Here is a 17,894-nt window from a genome sequence, read left to right as displayed (position 1 = left end):
GGTGGGCTTGGGTTGTTTGTGCATGGACTGATTCCCTGATGGCTGAGGTGGGAAGCATGCCCACACACAGGCCTTGCTCACTTGTCATGTGTCCAGAACACAGCTGGACATGTGCTGTGGAGCACCGAAGACTGGAGGAACTCTTGGGGGCGTGAGGGGTGACGTGGGGACACTGGGGCCACCACAGCCCCCACCAGCCAGAGCTTCACTGCTTGCCTCCATTGTCTGTCCCACCCGGAGCTGGAAGCTTCAGTCAAGGGACTCCAGGGGAAAATGGGGCAGTCCGTGGTTGAACTGAGTGAAAAACCAAAGCAGATGCAATCAACTCTGCTGAACCCCATATTTCCCCCCAAGCACCTTAAAAACAAGCCCTGTATCTGCTCAGTGCTTTCCAGCTTACCAAGTGTTTTCATAACCCTATCTCGTTTCATCCTTACATCAACCCACACACATTCTTGCCTTTCAGATTTCTTATGTACTCAAACGAGTTTCACTGAAAAAATTGGCTAGAAACTCCCCTTCTCCTACTCACTTTTTTTTTTAACCCCACGCCTTTGACATATCTTTAAGAAGCTCTCAGATTCCCAGGGTGGGTGGGAAATGTTTTTATTCCACCAGCCCTACCCCACTGGATGGACTCCAGTAGTCCTGGTCTTTGCCATTGGAACTAACATTGTAATATTCAGTTTGTAGTTTCTCTGTTAAAACAAATCAATGAAGCCACGAGGGCCAGGATGAATGTGGGATTGTGGGGAAAACATAGGCTTTAGAACCAACAAGACCCAGAGTCAAATTCTGGTTCAGCCATTTGCGAGCTGTGTGGCCATGGCCCGCTTAATCTCTCAGAGCCTCTCTTCCTTCATCTGACAAATGGAACAGTGCCTATGTCTTAAAGTCATTGCGAGGCACAAATGTGCATCTGAGTGTACTTAGCTGCTTCATGAAGTCCCTTACGGCTAACCAGAGGCACCACTGCTAGGCAGATTGCATACAATACTGTCTTTTTGCAAGGCAGAGGGGGGATAAAGCATGGAACCAGATTGCTAAATGAATTTAGATGGAGACTTTTTAACTTAATGACTAATTGGCTACGTGGCCTGCATACCTGGCACAGTGGTGCCAGAGAGAACTCGAACAATATATAAAGGAATTCTTATTTTAGGCGTGAGAGAGAAGGAGCCGGGAAACTGGATGTATGCGATGTTGGAAAGCAAGGCAGGGCTGATCACACTTGGATTTCTATTGACGCAGAATTGCACTGGGACCCGTGAATTCCCGGGGACAAAGGTGGAAGATGGAGGGAGTGCAGAGGGATGTTTAGTTCACTGGGCTGCACATAATAGAAGCTCAGTGAATGTCAGTTGTGGGCTGATGTGGCTTGGAGAGTCCAGGTCCTGTGTTTCACTTCTGCTGCTGACTTCTCGGCAGAGGCAGCGCAAGACATAGGGTAGTAGTGGAAAAAGCATTGGCCCAGTGTCTGCAGGCCTGCGTTCAGGTTCCATCTACACCATTCAATAGCCTGGTGACCTTGGACATGGTCTTAGGTGTCTTAGGTGTCTTCTCACCTGTAAAATGAGGAGACTGGACTTGGTGATTTGGAAGGTCTCTTAGCTCTAAGGTTCTGGGGCTCTATGTTAACTTCATTCACTGGTGTTTCTGTTTATTTATTTGAAGGCAGTAGGGACAGAAGGAAGATATCCTATCTCACAGGATATTGGGAAGCATGTTCAAATACCCTGTGTCTTTCCAGAGCTGATCTAGAGCAAAGTAGCGGAGTAGCTGTGTGATCTTTGGCAAGTGCCGTAATTTATTCCAGTCTCCGTTTGCACACTGTAAGCTAGGGACTGTATGTAGTACTGTGGTAATCTTCTTACATTCTTCCGAAAGCCGAGATCATGAAAATGCTTTGAAAAACTGCAAGGCGCTACAAAAAGTATTACGATCGAGAAATGCCATAGTTGTTATGCCGAAGTTTAGCCCCTGCCTCCCATATTTTCATGTGAATGAATGCACCGCTGTGGCTCCAGTGGGGAAACAGAAAGTGTAGATTTGGGGTTCTAACCCAAGGCTTGCTTTCCATTCCAACTTACTGACAAGAGGTAAAGTTAGTTAAAATGGCATAATACAAAGTTTCCTCAAGAGCAGGCATCAGGTAGTTAGTTACCTGAAGGTTCTCCAATGTAGGAAATTTGCAGGAGGCCAGACATCTGCTGGCAGAGGCCTTACTTCCCAACCTCTTCAAAATGAGGCCATTTTGACACTTTAAGGGTATGTGTGTGTGTGTGTGTGTGTGTGTGTGTGTGTGTGTGTTGCGGGGGTCGGGGGTAGCTTTCTGAGTAAAGAAAACCTCACAAGCAATAATCACAAACATGTAACGTGGCACTGTTGGTATGTAAAAGTGGTGAGTCAGTCTTTCATCCCAGGTCTTGCCAGGGATTGCTTCCGGGGAGAAATGGCAGGGGGCATTGGTTCTGCTCTCCCAGGGCTTACCTCAGGCCTTGTCAAGTTTCAACCTGGAAACCAGCTCTCCAAGCGTTGGCTTCTCCTTTGGCTGCAGAGATGACAACATGTCACACCCAGCCTTCCAGAAACTTCTCCACCTTATGCAAAAGGCACGAACGCTTCCCCCCCCCCCCCCCCCCCCCCCCCCCCCCCCTTAAAAAAAAGGCACCCACCCCCCCCCCCCCCCCCCCCCCCCAGCTGTTAGCAGTAACCCCATACTGGAGCATCTCCGCTTAGCACCTGTCCATAGAAGCATCGACCTCCATCAGGACACTACCTGGAGAGGAGCAGCATGAAGGTGGTACTGGGCAGCATAAATCAATTTGTGATTTATCTTACCGGGTGGAGTCAGGGTGGGGAGAAGCTCCTGAATTTCTCTGGCTGAAAGGAACAGCTTGTGGGGAGGGGCTTGAAGCTGTGTTTTCATAGGAAGTACACTGTTTATAACTTAGGTTGTATATATATGAGTGACTAAAAATAGCAAAGTTATTTTTATTTAATTCTTATCGTTATTTTTATTTGGGCTTCCTCATGGTCCTGCCACTGTTAAACCCACTACCTTTCAAGGAGCTGACTTCAAAAGCACATTCAATTTTGCCAAGTTTTTGATAGCTCCCCCTTCCTCTTCTTCATACACACACTTCCTCAAATTCCCTGTACACATATAGATCAGGGTTCTAAAGCCATTTTACAGGAGTTTTTGAAGCAGAGGTGTGAAGCAACGCGCTCCAGCCACAGAGGGGCAGACTCCCATCCCGGCTGTGGGGACAGCGAAGCCTGACCACCTGGACAGACCCCTGGAGTTGTAATTCTTGCGCAGCGTGGGAGGGGTTTGGCTGAAGCTCTTTGTTTCTGCTCTTTGCAGCAGATCTGGGAGCCAAGGATGGTGGGATGGGCTTGCGCAGTGCCCACCTGCACCCCATGCCCCGCGCCACGGTGTGTGTAGGTGTCCAGTGGAAAAACCCTACGACGACACCACATCCTTTCTCACACAAATAAAACCCTCCACGGATCTGCAGGCTGCAAATCAGTCCCTCGCAAGCTAACTCTTCTCCCCAGCTTCGCGTCCCCTCCCACCTTCCCACCGCCTCTTTTTCAGCGGTGCTCTAATCTCCACGCAGCTTGCCAGAGATGGAAGGGACGCGCCTCCCGCGCAGGGATCGAGGTGTCGCGGGAGAGGCCTAGTTTGGGGGCTGAACGCCGGAAGAGGAGTCCCGAGTTCTGGGTTGGGGACGAGGAGAGGGTGCAAAGGAGGTCTCTGGAGCCAGGCATCCAGGGTCGAAGGATGGCGCCCTCCTACCGCGCAGCGAGGCCGCCGAGCGGTCACGTCCGGAACCCGCCCAGCGCCCTCCTCTAGCCCACAGTCCTCCTCCCGGAGCGCCCAGGGGACTTGCAAGGAGGGGGGCGCGGAGAGGGGCGCGGACGCTGGCGGGTTCGTCGGCGGGAAGCGGCGTTGACATTGAACTCCCACCCTGGTGCGTGCGTGTGTGCGCGCGCGCGTGTACTCGCGCGTGTGTGCGTGTGTGAGTCGTGGGGAGGGAGGCCGGCTAGAAGCAAACCACGGCCTTCGGGGGAGCTGAGCCTGAGCGCGCCCCCGAGCCGCCGCCCGCGGGAGCTGCGAGAGCTGAAGCCATTCATGATTTTGGTGACGTTATTCCAGGAGTGGGTGAGAGGGGGCGGGGTCTCCCGGGGCCGAGCCACGCCCCCCGCCCCTATAAATACGGCTTCCCGGGCTCTTTGTGGGGTCGCGAGCTCGGTGGAGAACCGAGAGCTCCGTGTGCTCTGCGGACGCCGCTGGCAGCGGGGCTGTCTCCGGAAGGCGGACCCGCGAACGCCTAGTGCTTGCACTCGGCCGCCGGCCGCGCCTGTCTGCGCCCCTGACACCCTCACTCGGGACGCAGTGACCGTTTTTAAGTCACAAGGGCGTGGGTCAGCCTCCCCTAGGACTTCATGTCTGTATATTTCCCCATTCACTGGTGAGTATCCTGCGCCCTCGGCGGGCATCCGTCTCGCGGCCATGGCTGCGGGGCCCGGGCTCCTGCTCCTGCGGGCTCGGGTGCGAGGGCAGCAGGCGGTGCGGACGCCGGCACTCGCCGGCCTCCCAACCCGTGCAGGAGTCAACGTCAAGGTTGCAAAGGTGGGGGTGGGGGGAGGGGGTGCCGAGAGCATCCAGACAAAGGGAGTGAACTCGAAGCCGTCACTTAAGTGACGGCTGCGAGGGTGTGTATGTGCTGGCGGTGGGGTGGGGGTGGGGGACCAGGAATCAAGCTTGAACCCCGCTAATAAAACCCTAATGCAGAGGGCTGCAGGAGGCACGCGCCGGGGCCGGCGCAGGGGGCTCCAGCTCTCCCCGGGCCCCTCCCCTTTTTCTTTTTGTTTGCATGCAAGTCTCGGCGTCGAGGCCGGCGGCCGCGGGGCCGAGCTGGTGCAGCGCGGGCGGCTTTTGCAGAGCTTCGAGGGGTGGGGAAAATTGCTCTCCCCACACGGAACCCGGTTAAAGCCACAAGCAGCAGTACAAGTACACGCTGCACCCTCTCGGTCTCATTCCTCTCCATAATCCGTAAAACGCGATGCGGCTTTGTGGGGGCCGGGACTGGGGCTGGGGAGCCGCCCTCGCCGGATGGGCTGGAAGAATCCGGGGCCAGGCAGGGGACGGAGGAGGTTCGCAAGGACCGGGGATCTGGGCCGGGAGGGATGCGCCGCGGGCGCCGCGCTGGTTGCGGAGCGAGGCCCCCAGCCGCGCCGGCTGCCGCTTCCTTCCTGCCTCGGGGAAGAGGAGGAGCGGCCAGGGGTCGAGCACTGGCGGCTTCGGAGCTCGCCTTCAGGTGCGGGCGCCGCTGACCTGCTCCGCGGGCTCCCGCTCGGCGCGGTCCTGCTCAGCCCAGAAACCGGAAAGTTCATGCTTCTCGCTTCAACTTTTCGGGCCCGCGCCACAGCCCGGAGCGAGGAGCGAGCGCCGCTACAGCAGGCGAGGGGCCGGGTGGGCGCTCTTCGGGCCCGTTTCCTTGAGGGTCGGCGGCAGCCTTTCCACGACCCCGGATGAATCTGCCTTTGGAGTCCCCACTTTTGACCCTAACCCTTGCCCGACGCCCAGCATCTTCTGTCTCTCCTCCCCCACGCAGGCTCTGTTTAGGGACATGCACTCTCCAAACAAAGTAAAAATTCCCCCACCCGTGAGGCTTGCGTACCCCCCTCCTGATGCGCGCCCCTTCCCTCCCACCTCCATGCTGTGTGAGCAGCAAATGCCATGTGGGTGAGACTTCCGAGACAACTGGAGGCTTTGTGCCCCTGAACGCCCAAAACTTGCCAAGGTGGGTGTCAGGGCCCATCAGGGTTATTATCCCCTGAGAAATGAAGGGAAATAAAATAATTGGGAATTATTTCATAGTAGATTAGCACTAAATAGTTTGCAATGGTTTTTCTCCCCCCAGAGATTAGCCATTTAGCATAACTGTGGGATATGCATTATTAGCATCATGGTAAGAAACAGAGCACCTGTGGCTCAGAGAGGTTAGATTACTTGTTCAGGATCACACAGCTTTTGAGTGACAGAGCTTGGACCAGACCTCCTGCTTCTGTTCACAAATCCAGCGCTATTTCTACTCTATGTAGTCATCATAAAATGAAGAAGAATCTAAGGAAACCCTGCTTCCTTAGATGCAGTCGGTCTTAAAGCCTTGCCTGCTTTCTTTTTTTCTAACAATGTGTAAAGACATGATGGTGAAAATATTGGGTGTTGTGTAGGGCGTACACTGACTTTGGTATGTACTATTTGGCACTGTGCACTCGGGACCCCGTAGGTGCCGGTGGCTTGTGTGGGGATAATGGAACATTTGTATCCTGCTTACAGAGTACAAAGCACTTTCACATGTCAGCCATTGGTGGGCCAGCTTGGCCCCTCTGGAAATTTCCTTTGCAATCAGAGTCTGGGCATCTTTAAGGCTTTTAATCCAGGGGATGTTTTTCAAGCTGTGAGCTTGCAGCTGCTGTGGCTGGGCTAGGGAAGGAGATTGGATGGCAGATGTGACGCTTGCAGGAAGCTGACCCCTTGGGGCTTTAAGTGGGATATTTTGCAAAAAGGAACACCAGGGAGAGAGAGAGAGAGAGAGCGTGAAATTTAGCAAGGCAGCATTATTGGACTTGGTTTCCCTGAGGTTGACCTGTTATCATTATGTAATAATAATATGCAGTTCTCCTAGACACGGGTTGAATTGGTTTTAGTAGAGACAAATGGACTCAGATACCTACTGGTATGGTTTTTTCTGTTCTGTCACTTAAAAGAAAATCCAGAGTTGCTCTGTGCCAGTGGGGACTTGTACAGGAGAGGAGGGAAGAGAGGTTTGCCAGAGAGGTTTCCAGGCAGTTTCGGGGCTTTGTTGGTTGAGACTGAGAGCTGTGCTGCTCTGGGCTTGTACGGCACTTCCTCAGGGTGTGAGCTTGTTTTTCTGTGAGGTCTGTTTTGAACACCTCTCATCCTGCCTCCAGACAGTCCCCTGATCTGACAGCAGAACGCACCAAGGATAGGAACATGAAAGTGCGTGTGTTTGTTGACTTTTGGTCTGGGTTTCTTGGCAGCCCTGACTACCTGAGATCTGCCGAGATGACTGAGGTGATGATGAACGCCCCATCCATGGAGGAGATTGGCCTCAACCCCCGAAAGGATGGCCTTTCCTATCAGGTGAGTTCAGTACTGGGTTCATTCTGGCTCTTCAGAGCCTGGCAACTTCTGCTGGGGCTGGAGCAGACGTGGTTCTGCATCCCAGTGCCACTTGGAACTGCTATGTGACCTTGGGAAAGTCCCCTAATGCCAGTAAGCCTCAGTTTCTTCACCTGTAAAATGGGGCAACAATAGTCCTTACTGTGGAAAATGGTGGTAAAGATCCAACTTGATGAGGTGGTGTGGAGAAAGCATTCATAGTGCCTGGGACACACAGTAAGGGTTCAGTGAGCATGAACTGACGTCATTGGTTAGTCATGCTGGCTGCTGTGGACCCTCCCATTCACAGCAGCAAAGGGGAGACGTGATTTGTGCAGTCAGTTCAGACCAGAATTTCCCTTCCCAGCCAGGCCTTGGGCAATAGAAACATCACCGTGAAGGGTAGCTTATGGGCAAAGGTGATCTGGTGGAAGAATATCTGTGTCACATGCTGCTTTCTTCCTCAGATTGATGGTTGACCCGCTGATGCTAACAGAGTTAATGTTCAAAGTAGTTAGTATTGAGAACTGTCCCCAAAGGCAAGCTATCTCAGGGATGTGACTGCTGGCATATAGATTAGAGTTCATCCTGTGTGATGGATCCAGAATACATAAGGACTCAAAAAGTGGCCCAAGTAACACCTTCAGATTCTTAGCACAGTGCTCTTCCTCGCCTGCCATGCCCTTGTGCGCTGGCCTGGCCGGCTACATAGCATCTTCAGATACCTCTGGGACAGTAGACTGTTTCCATATTTCCAAGGGGAGTTCCTAGGTTATTGCACATGGGAGAGGAAGGAGTCTGTTTTTAAGGGAAGACCTTGGTGCTGGGAGCATTGGCGCGGGGAAGATGAATAGGGTGTGATGGGCCGGCCCATTCAGCAAATACTAACAATGTCTGCTGTGAGCCGTGCACTTTGCAAATTTACTCGTTTACTCTTGACCGTAGCTCTGAGGTGGGAGGTCTTGCTCCGTTTAACAGGCGAAGAGACAAGCTCAGACTGAGTAGACCCGCACTCCAAAGCCTTGCTCTTCTGACATGTCGTGTGTCTGTGCCTGGAGCTGGTCTTGGTTAGAATCTGGACTTGCTCTGGCTAGTCATTCTGTAGAACCATTCTAGGGCATTTGTTTTGTAGAGGAAGAAACAAATAGAAAGCTGCGGGCGTGTGATGGTGATGGGGGGTGGGCTTGTTGATCGAAGAGCTGAGATGAAAGCTAAGTCTGGGTAAGGTAACTTGGTAGGCGACACACTGGGAGGTTCAAGAAGGCCCCTTTGTTTTGTGTCAGTCTGGCCAAGCCCCTTTCATTGGCTGGAAATAAGTATTCATGTGGCCTGAGGAGATGAGGGAAGGAGGGGGAATACCCTCTCCTGGTTGGCTTTATACCCTCCACCCCCAGAGAGGGTCTGAAAGAGACAATCAAAGGCCCCACAGCCTGTGGGAGGGTAGAAGTTTCCTGGCCCACCAGCCAGGGTGTTTTTGGATACCAGTTTTCCAAGCCACTGAATCAGACCAAATCTCTCTGTGGTTACAGGTGAGACCTTCTTTCAGTTTTGGGTTTTAGATTTCCATCACAGAACGTTTCCAAACACAGTCAGGATGTCTTGTGTGTGCCTTTTATATTCTCCTTCTGAACATGTCCCAGGGTGAAGGGCCACTTCCCAGAGGGCTGTTGTCTCCACCTTCAGGCCATTCTGCTGTATCTGAGGGACAGGTAAAGATGGCAGAAGGGGCTGAGCTCTGGGTGAGGAAGGCCAAGCTGAGATTGCAATGGCAGGGGGAAAATAACAAAATTGCCTCTGGGCTCCCAAAATGTCATGATGCGGCCTGAGAAAAGGGCCCGAGATCTTGTCTTGTGCTGGCCTGAGGGCCCAGTTCTCACGGCCGTTCAGGAAATCTGTTCCTGCTACCTGGGTGGGGGCGACTGTCCAGTTCCAAGATCTCTTACCTGGAACTTCAAAGCACTCTTGTCACAAGATTTCAGAAGGGTCCTCTGGTTGCCTGATGAAGAGAAGTGGGGGGAGGGTGTAATCTTTAACCAGGCCACATTTACTGGGCATCGGCTGTGTGCAGTGCGCTGTGGGCGGGCGCTGCGCAGAGGGAAACCAGCATGTGCACCATAACTGGAACATAGGCAGTCTGGTAAAGCAATGCAAAGCCATGGTCAGTCCAGGTGTGGATGGCAACGAGAAGGCTTGGAACGTCCGACTTGGGGCTGGGCCTTGAAAGAAAATTAGGACTGCAAGAGAGCACCTCCACCTCTAACCTAACTTTGTTGTGTGTCCCAATACCCCTTTGGTTTGTCCCTGTTTATGCCACGTGCGGGGCTCTACAGCGAGCTGATCTGACAATTGTCATATGACCGATATCCTCTGGGTCCCCTCAAAGCCAATGTCACCCAATGAAACGCATTCCCACCAGAGCTCTGGGGATTGGCTGGGACTGCGCTGGCTGGATAGCTCATCCTCTGGGCTCAGATCTGGGGCGGGACATCTCAGAACTCTGTTCTTGGCCTTCTTCCTGAGGGTAATAATAGTACATGGCTTTTACCAAGACCTGCTTTTCCAAGGAACTGAAAGTGGGAAGGAGACATCAATCCCGATTTGGCAGATGAAATAGAATCTCAGGCTTGTGATTCGACCTTGAAACAAGGTCAGAAAATAAATAGGCACACTGGACTTTGTCAGTCATTCCCCCACCTTCCAGACCTACCCCGAATGAAGCTTTCCTAATCTCTCTGCCCCAGATGGGACCTCTTTCTTCTTTCAACACCTCTGGCCGGTGTGCTTCCCTAGGCTTTGAGGTTGCAGGTCCTGCCTGACCTTCTCCCTGCCCAGGTCTCTGAGGGCAGGGGATGCCTTGTTTCCCTCTCTGTGCCCATCAGCCATCACCTCCCCAACCCAAGGTGCCTGTTGGCTCCAGGCTTTCACAGAGCAGGTGCGAAGTGGCTGGTGGTTGTTCTGGTGAAGTTGAGTCTTCTGATCCTAAAGCTGGCCGTCTTCACCTCTACTTTAAGGTTTTTAAAAGGGCTGCCTCAGCTCATGCCTGTCAAGGCTTCAGATAAATGCCTTTTTATCCTCTGAAAAGTTCAGGTAAAGCTCTACCTCTCGTGCCTAGGATGATAGTGTCATTTTGTGAGCCTGTATACAAATCAGCGGAGCCAGTGCCTTGGTGCATCTGAACTTTATTTAGAGAGTCCGTTCCGTATGTGAGGTCCATGTCTGTGCACCCACTTGGCATGAACCAGGACACCTGGCTGGGTGGGTGAGTAAATGGTTACTCGAAAGTCTGAGTACCTGTTGGGCAGGCTGCGGGTAAGCAGTCCGTTCACTGGGGCTGAGCGGGAGGGTCCCCGGGAGGACATTTAGGTCCCCAATTGCTGCAGCTGCCTCCCTGTACTGTGGCTGTGGACCCCCTGTTCTCTGACCCACCCGTGGGACAGGAATGTCTGCTGCCTACACCTTCTTACTTTCCCCAGTTCAAGGAAGCAGGTCAGCGGCTGCCTGGCGGGGCCCTCCCTGGGCTCTGGGGGCTCTAAGGATGTAGCATTTTTATGCCTCTCTGGCTGGGCCTCCTTTTATGCTGCACCTGAATCGGCCCAGGTCCTGTGTGGGGAAGGGTCCTGAGAGTTTGCCTATAGACACTGCCACTGCCACGACCCAAGGGCTGTGGGCATTCTGGCTTTGCTGCCTGACTTGCCCCCCAGCACAGTGCTGAGACTTCCGCGATTGCATTGCCCTAAGTTCTAGACAGAGGTATGGCTCCTTGGTTTTCTCTGAAAACTGCCCCTTCTAAAGCATCCAGACCGAGATCTGATAACTCTGTCCTTCCCTAAGCTTTTTAAATTCCTCTGTGATCGGCATGCGTGTCTCTCACTGGCTGTCCTTCGTATCCCTGTTGCTGTTCTTGGTCACGTACTCCTACCATTTGACATCCATCCGCCAGTCCGCTAGGCAGCGGGCTCTCCTCGGGGAAGCCGGGAGGATGTGCCGTAAATCAGAAGGAGCTAGCTCTTCACACACCACAGCGTTCTGCGTCCTGTGCTTTCCCTTTGATCCCCTGAGCTCAGGGCTTCCCTGCGTCTTCCCCATTGCTTCCTAAGACAGGAGGAGGGAGGGATATCCTGGGTTTGGCACCATAGCGAGGAGGGAGAGTGGGGGGCTGACCTCTCGCCACAGTTCTGTCCTTTGCTTCTTGCAGTCTGAGAGTCTGAGAGCCTGAGTGTTAGCTCTCTTCTATCTGCAAGGCCCAATGACAGCCGACTCCACCTGTCCGCCCCCCTACCCGCACCCTGCACCTACCACTTCCCTTTATCAGAAGCAGCAGCTCCTGTCTCAGCCAACAGGCTTGGGTTAATCTCTGAAGTCAAGCAGCAGTTCAGAAACACCTTCTGTGCAGAGCCTTTCTTTATGAAGACCCCTGAGCCTGGCTCTCCCTGGGTGTCCCCCGCTGTGCAAATGCACCCGGTGCAGCAAGTGACTGGTTGAGCTTCCTCCTCAGGCTCAGCCCTCAGAGAGGCTGGAGCTCTGAGTCCCTGTCTCCGCTTCCCACAAGCCTCTGCTCAGGAGGCCATGCCTGGTGACTCCTTCACCAGCTCTGTCTCTTCCTCCTCACGCCCCTGTATCCCTTCCCAGTTGTGGTACCCCACTATGTTCTCAAGGGTTTTGGAAGCCCTGCTGAGTGGCCTCACGGAAGTCCCATGGTCACTAGGAAGTCATCATCTTAAAAAGCCCTCGATTGTCCCTGGAGAGAAATAAAGCTAAAATTGCAAAGCATTTGGCAGGAGATATCCAGCCATGGACACGACATGTTGCCAAAATCACAGCAAGTTTTCCTTTTTCTATCCCCAACCCCTCCACTCCGCTCCCTCCTTAGTACAAATCTTAATAATGTGATGCCAAACAGCCAGTTAGGGCCACAGAGTGTAGCAGGAAGGCTTTGTTTCCAAGTGGGTTTGTGTCTGCACATGCAATCTCTCTTCGAGTCAGTGCCCACCCTGTTCATATCAACTCTAGGTTGTATGAGGGATCTAGCACCTTCCTTTGTATACCCAAAGCCTTGACACACACGTCATGTTTACAGTCTGGAATGCACCCCCCCCCCCTGCCCCACCCCGGGTTGAGGCCTACAGAAGGCTGGAATTGGTCCCCTGGGGGATTCCCCCGCCCTCGCCCCCCCCCCCCAACACACGCGATGTGGTCACAACGGTGAGTCTGTGGCACGGCCAGGGAGAGAACGGGCTTTCTTTGCTTTCCTGGCCAACGTGTTACATGCTAGAATCAAGCAACCAGCCTTCTGTCAAAGGGCCTGTGTCAGGCCTGACGCCTCTCAGGTGGTGATATGTTCATCGCTGTGCAGCGTGGGGGGCTGTGTCTTAGACTGCTCTGTTCCTATGGTGCCGGCCACAGTGTCCCGCGAACAGCTGCACGGTGAGTGCTGAAGGATCGATCGGACCTTCCTCTCTCCCTTTCCCTCTACCTCGGCTGTCCCACGGCATAGATTTTTATAGGATCAGCACCTTCCTGACATCGGCCCAGTCTTCCAAGTCGAATAGAAAGGAGGATTGTACCCTTAGGGAAAGGGGTGAGTTTGGGTGGCGAATCTTGCCACTGGAGCCAAGAGCTATTCCTGGGTGTCTAGTGAATGTCCTGAAATGATCTTTCAGGCCCGAGTCCTGAAATAATCCTCAGAGGATATGAAAACAGGCCCTCATTCACATGGGGCTCAGAGTTGTCAGGGTCTTACTTCTTTCCAGTCTCTTAGCTGCTGGACCCTTCTGCTACCTCTCACCGCCCCGCTTGCCCTTCCCTTGTCCCTGAGCCCACCCTGGGAGGGTTCTTTATCGGCAAATCAAATCCTGCTTCTGCTGCTTCCCCCCTTGGCTGGGGGAGGGCTCCTTCCTGCGCAGACCTGGGGAAAAAATTAAAAGTTGCCAGAAGTTTCTCAGTTTCTCCAGACTGTTGTTCAGCTAGCATTTTGAATTTAAGGGAAGTTTGGGCTCTTCCCCCCCCCCCCCCCCCCCCCCCGCCAACTAGAATCCGTTGCCTTGCTGGCACTGTCGGAAGGTCCTTTCTTAGGTAAACTGTAGAGAAGAGGCACCCAAACATGTAGCCAGGGCAGCACTGACTGCTTGCTGCTCAGCCATGAATTTTATTGGAGCCAATGGGAAGGTAGGTTCTGGATCTCTCCCCCAGAGTAGAAATGGCCTGAGCCAGGAGGGCCTTCACAAATCTCAGTTCAGAGGTGTTAGATTTCTAGGTCTGACTTTATCCTGATCTTGAATCTGAAGGTGGTTCCCAGACAGAATTAATAGTATCCTTGAATCTGAAGGTGGTTCCCAGACAGAATTAATAGTATACCTTGAATTCACCTTCTGCCTTTGCTTTGTAGAACACTCATCCACCCTGCATTTGAGAGGCATCCCTGCTTTCCCAAATTCCTAAATGTTTTCTCCAGACACGGCCCTGTGTACAAGCTCTAATTTAATAGATCACCATTGTTAGCCCAAGGGGTGTGGGCAGCACTGAGCTCAGCCACTGATCTCTGTGGACCGACCCTGAGGTGCTTGCTGAGACTCATATACTCATACATATGTGCACGCGCACGCGCGCACACACACACACACACACACACACACACACACTTGCAGACACTCACATGAACAGGTGCGCGTGCGCACACACACACACACACACTCTCTCACACGCACTCCCTCATGACCAAAAGGGCAGACGGTGGAATGTTAATAGTGGTTGTTTTAGATTGGAGTGTTGAGATTATAGGAAAATTTTCTCTTCCTTTTCCCTCTTCCCAGTTAGTTTATATTTTCACCGATAAAGTACGTATTTTATTGTTCTTTCGCTTACTCCTCAAATTTTAAAAGTAACCTCTGCCCGTGATGGAATTTTAACTTTCTTTAACCTTTTTGTTTTCTAAATCATCATAACCCCACCATGCCTGAGTCATAGCTGTTCACATTGTAGCAACTTTTCCCTTCTTTTCCAGCGCACTTGTATTTTCAGGTAGCCAAAATCACAGTTGTGTTGTGCCTTTTTTACTTCACAGTGTATAAGTCATCAGCATCACATCATTACAACTTGTCTTAAAAAGGCTTTAAAGCCAGCAGTTTTAATAACTGAACAATGTCATGTCCCACGGTTACAACATGATTCTTTTTACCATTCTGCAGTTGTTGAAAACTTTTAGATTGTATAAGTTTTTCCTCCTATAAATAATGTGAAAATTTATATATAACTTTATGTATAAATCTTTGTCTATAGTTAATACTATTTTCCTCAGAGTAGAGTCTTAGGACAGAGTTTTAAAGTCAAAAGATGCTGTGTGTGTGTGTGTGTGTGTGTGTGTGTGTGTGTGTGTTATAATTAAAAAGGTAATATTTATTCCTTTTAGAAATTTAGAAATTTAGAAAAATTTAAAATACAAAAAAATCCACCATATTTCTATCACTGAAATATTTTGGTATGTTTGCTTCTAGTATTTTTGTATGTCTTTATGTTAAAAAGACAAAATTGAGACAAATATGTATATTTATTATATACATATAATATCTAGAGAGCGTATACATACGCTCTAGTGAGTCTTTTTTCACTTACTATAATTTGTAACTATGTCCATTTGTTTTTCTTTGTAAAATGGTGTTTCATTTCGTGATGTGCCACTTCTTACTGCTGAATCTTTGGTTGTGGCGTATTTTGTTCCTACAAAGAATGCTGCTCTGAACATTATTTTACATAAATCTCTGCACAGGCCTGATTTCTTTCCTTGGAATAATTCTTGGAAGTACAGCTACTGATTCAAAGAGATTCAACATCATTAAGCCTCTTGATTATATATGACCTTAAAAAACAAAACAAATAGAAGTGTTTATCAAAATATAAGCTTCTTGTCTGGAAAGCTCTAGCACACAGAATTTCAGGGGTGTAAAATCTGTAGAGTTGGGATCATGGAGGAACTTTGTGGGTAGAGTCAGAAAGGTGTTTGGTTATTTCAGAGTGTTTAGATGTTGTACATCTTCCTTTAGTTCGTTAATTGCTTATTTTGAGCAGAGATGATAACAATTAATGATGCTTAGGCTGTATTTAGCCAGCATTGCAAAATAGCTGGTGATTATATTTTTGTCCCATTGTGGGCAGATTGACACACTCTGGATTATAGATATAAATGGGTCAGTGATTGCTCTCCTTGTCTCCTTTATTCTATTAATGACATTGGAGCACCACGTGACCTTGAGGAAGACTAGTGAAATCGCCTCTGCCTGGAGACCCATGAAATTTGGATGGACATTCGGGTAGTCCCTTAGGCCATCTTGGTTTTCTGGGGCTCCAGGTCTGGCTCATGGAATGGTCATGGTTTAGAAATATTGCTTCGGAATTCAGGAGGGACTGTGCTCTTAGAAGTAGATCTGAATATAATGGAAGTTTTGGGCGCAGTGCTCAGGGACTTTTTACCCAACAACTGTGCAAGCCTCAGCTTCTTGGCAACAAGTAAACAGCCTAAGCCGATGTTCCAGTAGGATTCACAGACTAGTCAATTTAGGTGTTACTCGGACAAACTTCACAAATGTTAGTGTATTTTCATGGTTACCGCCTATGACAAGCAATACTAGTTTTCCATCTGTGTGGTGATATTGTTTCATTTTTTAAAAATATTTTTTAAACAAATGAGTAAGGAAAAAATATAATTGAGCCATAATGTGTATGTGGACATGGAGGGATAAATAATTTCAGTGGTGTCCAACTTCCCAAGGCTGGCATCACTATTGTTATCATGAAGGAATTTCTTTTCTTCAACCGTTGTATCCTCTTAGATGAAAGCATTCTTAAAGATCAGCTAACACTCCATTATGATTTCCGTATTTCTTTGGTCATTTGCCCCCTCAGATGTGACAGTTGGAGCATTAGGATCCTTCCTGGCTATTTTCCTTGGCACCCTAATATTAGAGGTTTTCATGCCAAATGACTTCTTAATGATGTCCTATGTATGTACTACTTGATGTTTTAACAAAGTGTTAACACCAGAGGACAGCTGCCCTGGGGTTCACAGGAACTTTCCAAGGGATGTGACAGCAGAGAGCATTTTCGGGAAACCTATTTCCACATCTTCAGCTTCCTTCTGTTGCTTTTCTAACATTGCATTTCCTGAAGACGGGCTTCTCCGGTTTTCTTTCCCTACCTTTCCTGTCAAGATTGCCTTCCACCTGTTTTATTTTTTTATTATATTTTTAATGTTTGTTTTTGAGAGAGAGAGAGAGAGCACAAAAAGGGGTGGGGCAGAGAGAGAGGGAGACACAGAATCTGAAGCAGGCTCCAGGCTCTGAGCTGTCAACACAGAGCTTGATGTGGGGCTTGAACTCAAAAACCGTGAGATCATGACTCAGGCCGAAGTCTGACTAACCAACTGAGCCACCCAGGTGCTCTTTTCCTCCTCTTTTATAAGAGAAGGACTTGTGTCTTGCCCTCCTGAATCTTTTAAGGTACTTTCCCCAGGGTGTTGAAGCCCTGAGGGAACCAAACAAATGGGCCATTCAAAATATTACTGACTGGGAAGCTCCATAAATCCCACTATCTATCACATTAAGAAACCAATAAAAAAGATTACTTTTTGTATGTAACAATTATTTGTGGTATTTTATTGATCAGTTATATACTAATAGCTGCAATGAACCAATCCAGATTTTTTTTTTTCCCTAACAGGCCTTAGGGTCATTTGATATACAAATATTAACTATCAATTTATATCCATAAATACATTTCTTTGCTGCAGAGAAGTATGAGAAAACCTCATGACTAAAAGCTTCTATTAAGTTAAAATTCTATAGAACAGTAGAATGGAGAAACATTTTCAAACAGAGAAAAGGATAAAATTTAAGAGCTTGTTTATGAGTTTTTTAACGGGTGAGGGTTGACACCAAGTTGCTTTGGTGTTTATAAGGCATTGTGTACAGGGGCGCCTGAATGGCTCAGTTGGTTGAGCGTCTGACTTTGGCTCGGGTCATGATCTCGCAGTTTGTGAGTTCAAGCCCTGCGTCTGGCTCTGTTCTGTGCTGACAGCTCAGAGCCTGGAGCCTGCTTCAGATTCTATGTCTCCCTCTCTCTCTGCCCCTCCCACTCACACTCTGTCTCTCTCTCTCTCAAAAATAAAGATTAAAAAAAAATTTTTTTAAATGCTTATACAAGGCATTGGGTACATTTAAAAGAATGGTATAAACATTTTATTTTAAAACGTTGATGTTTATGATATATCAGAAGTTTCAGGTGTCGATTTAAAAATGAGTGAAATGACAGAATTTTTCAAAATTCTTTTAGAGAGCATACAAACAAAAAGTGGAATCCAACCGTGACACTAGCATCTCAGACGTGGGAGCGCATGCAACAGTGGCATGACGTTGGGTCACTTGGGTGCTCTTTGGACACAGCCGGTGACGTGGATTTCAGAACCTCTCAGAGCTGTAAGATTATGGACTACAAATCTGGATAACTGGTTTCTAATCTTGGCTTGGCTTCTGTCTGTGTCGCCTAAGGAAACTCACATCACCTCTTTTGGCCTTGATTTCCCCATCTCTAGGGGAGAGAGCCGATGCTATTACTTCTGTTAGACTGTTGTATGATGAGGTGAGATCCTCCACCCTGATCCTAGATAGATCCACCCTCTGGAATTAAAAAATCTGCTCTCTTTTCTTCA

At 49.7% G+C, this 17,894-nt stretch overlaps 1 protein-coding gene across 2 annotated transcripts in view; it reads left to right on the top strand.

Annotated features, from left to right (window-relative positions):
- The window catches only part of LBH (LBH regulator of WNT signaling pathway), a 42,354-nt gene that overhangs the window by 11,709 nt on the left and 12,751 nt on the right, over nucleotides 1–17,894 (top strand). The window contains exons 1-2 of one of the 2 annotated variants that reach the window (XM_049652355.1): nucleotides 4,249–4,478; nucleotides 7,078–7,180. In XM_049652355.1, coding sequence (XP_049508312.1) covers nucleotides 4,453–4,478; nucleotides 7,078–7,180 — 129 coding nt within the window. In that variant the 5' untranslated portion in view covers nucleotides 4,249–4,452. Of the gene's footprint in view, nucleotides 1–4,248; nucleotides 4,479–7,077; nucleotides 7,181–17,894 lie in introns of those variants that run through there. The other variant, XM_049652356.1, reaches the window with a different exon arrangement.

This window comes from Panthera uncia, assembly GCF_023721935.1.
Source record: "Panthera uncia isolate 11264 chromosome A3 unlocalized genomic scaffold, Puncia_PCG_1.0 HiC_scaffold_12, whole genome shotgun sequence".
Classification (NCBI taxonomy): domain Eukaryota; kingdom Metazoa; phylum Chordata; class Mammalia; order Carnivora; family Felidae; genus Panthera; species Panthera uncia.
This window is presented reverse-complemented; position numbering and strand designations above follow the sequence as displayed.